We start from the raw sequence: 7,516 nt of genomic DNA on the forward strand, positions 1-7,516 counted from the left end.
CCTCTCCTCTCCCAGGTGCTCACACCCATGTCCTCTCAGCCTCTTGCCCTCCACTCAAGGCCTTACCTGACACACCTACCTGGAGTCTGACCTCACCTTGGAAAACACAGCCCCTTAGAACAAGCTGACTGGCGAGGGGACTGGCACGATGGAACACAAAGCTAATCACACAGAGATGGGCCTGTTTATTTGCATGGCACGCATTTGTCTCTGACTGTTTTATCCACCCCCTGAGCCAACCGAAGTGTTCTCAATTTATCCTGCCCGCACGGAGAGACCAGATTGGCGGCAGGCACGCACATTCACAGAAGCCCAATATAGACTTCCAATTATCTTTTAATTTCGCTCCTGTCTTTATTTGTTCATTTCACTTTTTCCAAACAGGGACTTTAAAAAAAAAAGCTGTAATTTATGGAGTTTGAAGTCAACTAGCAGGAGCTAATTTATAGAGTTTGAAGTCAACTAGCAGGAGCGTCGTGTTCACCTGCCGGATGGTGGAATGAGACCTCAGGGTAGAAACAAAAGCTCACTTCCCAGCTGCCCTGCAAGGAAGACGTCTGCCTGTCAGGGGCCACAAAGTCCCTGTTCTTGTCTGTTCTTCTGTCTGTCTGTATTAACCATATTTTCATCTCTTTTTCTGAGACAAGGTCTTGCTCTGCTGTCCAGGCTAAAGTGCGATGGTGCAATCAAGGCTCACTGCAGCCTTGACCTCCTGGGCTCAAGCGATCCTCCCGCCTCAACCTCCCGAGTAGCTGGGACTACAGGCATATGCCACTGTGCTCGGCTAATTTTTAAATTTTTTTATAGAGATGAGGTCTCACTCTGTTGCACAAGCTGGTCTGGAACTCCTGGGCTCAAGCAATCCTCCCACCTCAGCTTCCCAAAGTACTCGGATTACAAGCATGAGCCACCACGCCCAGCCTATTTCCCTATTTTCTATATCCTTGATGTTTCACATCTGGGGCCTCTCTGACCAGGAGAGACTGCCCCTCCCAGGGTGAGCTAGTTCCTAGAAATAGCAAGTGGCTTACCCGGGAGTGTATTTCTCACATGCAAACCAACCAATCCAGAGCCCATACCCCCAACCACCTCCTTCATCAGATTCCCAAGGCCTCTCATACTCTGGGCCAGTATTCCCCACCTCTAATCACCCCAGGCCCAGGTACCAGACAACTAAAGACAGCCAGCCCTGAGCCTGCTGAAAGTATTCCAACTCGCCAATCTGAATCCTGCTTACCCTGCCTCTCTCACTCCTTCCTGCAAAAACCATCATAAAGAGTCTCTCACCCACGCTTCTGCCTCACTCCCTCTGCCTCCTGATTGACCCAGCACTTCCCCACGTGGTCCTGCCTGGTGCAGTGTGCCCCCTTTTCTTGGGACCCATGAATAAAAAACCACCTTTCAATAGCAGTCACCTCCTGATCTGTGGGCTTCGCCAGACCTAAATAATAATAATGAAACCTACATTTTCATACACTGTCAGGTGGCTGTGTTCACCGAGAACTGGAATGCAGGGCAGACAGCAGGAAGCCACATTTAATGAAGGCATCTTCTATTCTCAGCTGTTTCACAGGCATTACTTCTGCCCTCAGACAAGGGAAGGTCGCAGGAAATGCCAAGCCAGGGGTCAAATCGGGGGCATCTGGCCTCACCCCTCACCCTGCACCCAGCCTCAAGCTCCAATCTAGAGGTCTCCAGGCTTTGATGTTCTCACATTCCCCCGTTGTATTTCCGCCATTCCCAACACATCAAATATCATCTCCACACCCTCTCCTGCTAGCCTGGTCCAAACTCCCATGGAAGCTCTCCCGAACCAGCATCCGCACCCCCCACCATCTCCCTGCCTGGTGTCTCCTATAACACAGCCTCCATGGGCACAGGAGCCATGGCGATCTCTTTAACCTATGTCATGACATCACAACACATGGCCTGGTAGGTGGTAAGCATCTTGTAAACGTTTTTTGAATCAATCAATCAGTCTATGCCTCTTCCTTTCTTTATCAATACCCAATTCCAAACACTTCTTTCTGGAATCCTATTTCCTGACCTCTATTCTGATAAACCACCTCATTCTTCTTTGTGATGCATGGCAGCTTGATCATATCTCAGGCTTATGCCCCGTCTTCTGGACCAGGGACATAATAAGTTCCCCTGGGGCTTGGACTGTCTTCTGCTCCTAGTGATCCTTGCACCTCTCCACACCCCAAGGCTGGTTCGGGCACATCCAGTGCCCAGGAGCTTTTCAAATGGAAATGCTGATTGTTTGACTTGAAGGGTTTAAGCTGGAGCCATAGAGAGAGGGCTCTGGGACACAGTGGAGCCTTTATCAGTTGGGAAGCAGCAGTCAGAGGGGCTGAGACCCTTCTAACTTGGTGGCATCTGAGAGGACAATGTGAGGTCACGTCTCACCAAGGGGGCATTTCATATGTCTCCCCTTCTCCAAGGGTAAAGACATATGACATATGACCATATGACAGCCACCAGTGGGACAGGCTGAGGACACCTGACTTCCTAAGAGGTCACACCTGCTGGATGAAGTCAGGTCTGTAAAACTCTGGACTCTGCCAACAAGGTTTTAAGTCCCCATTTACAAGCCAGTCGACATAATCTTGGAGGTCCAGTTACCCCTGCTGTCAAATGGGGACAACAATCGTGTCTCTCCCCAAAGGGGCTGTGAGCATGAGATGAGATGAGATGAGTTTCATCCCTAGTGTCCACCCCAGTCCACTCAGAGTAAGGACAATCCCTGCTTGCTATTGTCCCAAATTGTGCAGGGCCCCACATAGGCTTAGGGTCCACAGCTGAGCCAGCTACAGCCTCTGTCCTCAAGGACTTAGAATGCAGCAGGAGACCAGATCTTGCACACAATGCACTTTATGATGCAGCAGCTGCAGCCAAGGCTAAAAGAGAAGCATCAGAGAACACGAGACCCAAAGGAAGAAAAGGTGATCTTGGACGGATGAAGGCACCAGGGAAGAAGGCCCACACACAGCCTTTCACCCAACCCTGATGGGCCAGAGGGATGTCCACCAGCCTTCCCTGCCAAGAAGTCACCCTGAGCCCGGTTTGCTAGGCAGTGATCAGGAGATGAATTTGGAAGAGTAAACCAAAGCTGGTACATAGAAGGTTGTGAATGTCGGCATAGGGAGTCAGGATTGTCTCCTAGAGTCAAAGTCTTCAGAGCCAAATTCCTCCCATGCGTGTGCTTCCTGTGGCCTACAGAGTGGTTTTCAGTTTCATTTTTGAATCAGATGCCAACATTTTAAAATTGAGAGTGATTATGTCACTACCGGGATTCTAAGCTTTTTGTGACAGTGGGAGGATGAGGCAATGCTGGGCCACCTGGCCTGATACCATCGGCTGGGGTGGGGGCGGACCGGCGTCCTCACTTGTTCACTTTACCTGCCCAGCCCCCATATGCAGCAAGAGTTTGAGACCCCTGCACAGGACTTCGGGGACTCTTTGAGGACCTTGGTCAGGAGAAGGGTAGAATTAGTTCTGTGCCTCGGAAGGTCCTCTGATGACAATTGATACTAGCGATGATGGTGCTGATAGGAAAGAGGAAAAGGAGGGAGAAGCAGAGAATAGTTCACATTTACTAAGCTTTCATCATGGGGGCTCTGCCCCAGTGTTTATTCCTAGTAGCCCATTTAGTTCTCACCACAACCTGATGAGGTGCGTATGCTGTCATCCTCCTTTTTCAGATGAAGCACAGAGCCGTGAGGTCTCTTGCCTAAGGTCATATAGTCGGTAAGTAGCAGAGCCAGGTAGTCTGGGTCCGGGACCCACAGCACTGGTGATGGGGGAGGGGAAATGGTGAGGGGGGTCTGGGAGATGTGAGTCTTCCCTCAGTCTTTCACCATAGGAGATTGTCTGGTTTTAAAAGAGATGTGTCCACATCTAACCCTGATCTGAGCACTAATGCAATGTCTTTCTCCACTGCTCTCAGAAAGGCTGGTTTCTCTTAATAAACTTGCCAGGCAGGGAAGGAGGGCAGAGGCACTCAAGGGCCGGGTGAGATGGCTTGGCTGCATGCCCTGGCTCCAGACTCCACTGCCATGTTCCTATTCCCTGCTTGGCCAGCATAAAGCTGACCCCACTGTGAGGACCAGCAGACCTCACAAGAATGACCCCATCCACGCCTACTGGGGCTCCACCTGCCCATGACTCACCACACCCAAGCCTCTGAGCCCAATGGATTTGCAAAAGAGAAAACAAAGCACACACGTAAAGAATAATCAACCCCGTGCGTTTCCTGGCATCGGGTGACTGTTTGGTTAAGAGCTTCCTCCTTCTTTGTATGCCCACCGGATACTCCTAACATCCCCTAGCTGCTGGCCACAGAACTGGCTCAGATAGCCTACCACAAGCTCAGCCCCTGGGTGGGCCCCTCACTCCTGCCACCAGGGAAGCATCGAAGGAGGCCAGCCCCTGCGATCTGCCAGCTCTGGGCCCCAGCAGCCACCCTCTGCAGCTCAAAGTCACCTTTGCTCTGACTCCTCTCCTCGGCTGGCCAGCCAGAGCCGGCCCAGAACTCCCTCCCCTCCGCTCGGCACGACCCAGGAACTGGTCCCTACTGGGCAATTATTAATCAGATTCTTGACATTCCTCAGCCCCAGGTTGGCTGGAGAAGCATGTTCCCCAGAGGGGCAGAGGCCCAGGACTGGCATTTGGATATGCAGCTGACGGGCAAGGTGGTGCTGTCGGCCGCTGCCCTGCTTCTGGTGACTGTGGCCTACAGGCTGTACAAGTCGAGGCCTGCCCCAGCCCAGCGGTGGGGTGGGAATGCCCAGGCAGAAGCCAAGGAGGAAGCAGAGGGCTCAGGGCAGCCTGCTGTACAGGAGGCTTCTCCTGGGGTGCTGCAGAGGGGGCCAAGACGCCGGAGGAGCAGCAAGGGGGCCGAAGCACCACAGGGCTGCAGCTGGGAGAATCCAAGAGGCCCCTATGTCCTGGTCACGGGAGCCACTTCCACAGACGGGAAACCCCAGAGAAAAGGCTCAGGTGAGGAGCGGGGCGGGCAGGGCTCGGACTCTGAGCAGGTGCCTCCTTGCGGCTGCGGCCAGGAAACCAGAACAGCTGTTGGCAGTAACCCTGACCCTCCCCATCTCCCCCGCTTGGGCAGCGAACCGAACAGCTCCCCAGCTGGACTCACTGCAGCAGCCGACGGCAGCTGTGCCGGTGGTGAGCCTGCTCCATGGCAGGACAGCAAACCCCCTGAGCATCCAGGGCTGGGGCAACTAGAACCTCCCCACTGTCACCACGTGGCTCCCTTGCAAGGCAGCAGTGACATGAACCAGAGGTGGGTTTTCACCCGTGTGATGGGGGTCAGCAGAGAAGAGGCTGGGGCTCTCGAGGCTGCCTCCGATGTTGGGCTGACCCTGCATCAGCAGGAGGGAGGCCCCAATGCCTCCTATACCTTCTCGTCCATAGCCCGCGTCCGAATGGAGGAGAATTTCATACAGAAAGTGGAGGGGGTTGAGCCCAGGCTCAAGGGCAAGGTGTACGACTACTACGTGGAATCTGCCTCTCAGGCCATCTTCCAGGGCAGGCTGGCTCCCAGGACAGCAGCCCTGACTGAGGTTCCATCCCCTAAGCCACCGCCAGAGTCCCTGGGGACAGGAGCAGCTTCGGGAGGCCAAGCCGGTGACACAAAGGGTGCAGCCGAAAGAGCTGCCTCCCCGCAGCCAGGGCCGTCGCCCTCCACCCGAGGCCTCAGCCGGAAGGAGAGCCTCCTGCAGATAGCGGAGAACCCAGAGCTGCAGCTGCAGCCAGATGGCTTCCGCCTCCCCGCTCCACCCTGCCCAGACCCGGGCGCCCTACCTGGCTCAGGCAGAAGCAGCCGGGAGCCCCATGTGCAGCTGGTGGCCGGTACCAGTTTCTTCCATGTCCCGCTCACCCCTGCTTCAGCCCCACAGGTCCGCCTGGATCTGGGCAATTGCTATGAGGTGCTGACCTTGGCCAAGAGGCAGAACCTGGAGGCCCTGAAGGAGGCGGCCTACAAGGTGATGAGCGAAAACTACCTCCAGGTGCTGCGCAGCCCGGACATCTACGGGTGCCTGAGCGGGGCAGAGCGCGAGCTGATCCTGCAGCGCCGGCTCCAGGGCCGCCAGTACCTGGTGGTGGCTGACGTGTGCCCCAAGGAAGACTCTGGAGGCCTCTGCTGCTATGACGATGAGCAGGATGTCTGGCACCCGCTGGCTCGCCTGCCCCCCGAGGCCGTGTCCCAGGGCTGTGCCATCTGCAGTCTCTTCAATTATCTCTTCGTGGTGTCCGGCTGCCAGGGGCCCGGGCACCAGCCCTCCAGCCGCGTCTTCTGCTACAACCCGCTCACGGGGATCTGGAGCCAAGTGTGCCCGCTGAACCAGGCCCGGCCTCACTGCCGGCTGGTGGCCCTGGACGGGCACCTGTACGCCATCGGCGGAGAGTGTCTGAACTCGGTGGAGCGTTACGACCCCCGCCTGGACCGCTGGGACTTTGCCCCGCCGCTCCCCAATGACACGTTCGCCCTGGCGCACACGGCCACGGCGTGTGCCAAGGAGATCTTCGTCACCGGCGGCTCGCTGCGCTTCCTGCTGTTCCGCTTCTCTGCGCAGGAGCAGCGCTGGTGGGCCGGCCCCACCGGGGGCAGCAAGGACCGCACGGCCGAGATGGTGGCGGTCAACGGCTTTCTCTACCGCTTTGACCTCAACCGCAGCCTGGGTATCGCAGTGTACCGCTGCAGCGCCAGCACCCGGCTCTGGTACGAGTGCGCCACGTACCGGATGCCTTACCCGGATGCCTTCCAGTGCGCCGTGGTGGACAACCTCATCTACTGCGTGGGACGCCGGAGCACCCTCTGCTTCCTAGCAGACTCTGTCTCACCCAGGTTTGTGCCCAAGGAGCTGCGGAGTTTCCCGGCACCGCAGGGCACCCTCCTGCCCACCGTCCTGACCTTACCCACCCCCGTTTTGCCTCAGACCAGGGTCTAGCAGTCTCTCAACTGAACTCCTCAGGCAAAGCTGGAGGCCACAGGGCTCCACCGCCAGCCATCCCTCTGTGGGCCATTTCTAGGCAATCGGGCAACCCAGGAATGTGAACATCAAGAGGTGAATTCTAGTCCTTTCTCCTCCCCTGGCTGGGGAGAGAGGGATCTTAGATGAGTCTTACCCTTCATGGGCTGCAGAAGTCCCACTGCAGAAAAGAGGACCGGGAGCTGGTGTTCTAAGGCAGAAGGCATTCATGTCTTCAGGGATGACCGCCCTTGCTTCAACTCTGAATTCTTGGGGGGATACACCAGGACCCCACCAAAGCTTAGGGGGCGTAGCCTTATTGCAATCACAATTCTAGGAGCCAGTTGACCCCAGCAGCCCCTCGCTGGTTGCTCTGGAGAGGGTTGACTCTCTGAGCCATCAGTGCCCCTTCCTAAACATCAGCCACTGGGCCCCACCTCCACAGTTCCCAGAAGCACAGGGACACACAGGTGGGAAAGATGGAGGCAGGTGACTTGGGCAGGACCAGGAAGGAGCCGAGGGAGCCC

The 7,516-nt window shown here is 56.1% G+C and overlaps 1 protein-coding gene across 1 annotated transcript; it reads left to right on the top strand.

Moving 5' to 3' along the window:
* Positions 1 to 4,634: 4,634 nt before the first annotated feature.
* KLHDC7A (kelch domain containing 7A) lies at positions 4,635 to 6,968 on the top strand. The gene has a single exon (XM_032760985.2). The coding sequence runs from the start codon at positions 4,635 to 4,637 to the stop codon at positions 6,966 to 6,968; it is 2,334 nt and encodes a 777-aa protein (XP_032616876.1).
* Positions 6,969 to 7,516: the final 548 nt, after the last annotated feature.

The sequence above is a fragment of the Hylobates moloch genome, unplaced genomic scaffold (assembly GCF_009828535.3).
Source record: "Hylobates moloch isolate HMO894 unplaced genomic scaffold, HMol_V3 SCAFFOLD_9, whole genome shotgun sequence".
NCBI lineage: Eukaryota > Metazoa > Chordata > Mammalia > Primates > Hylobatidae > Hylobates > Hylobates moloch.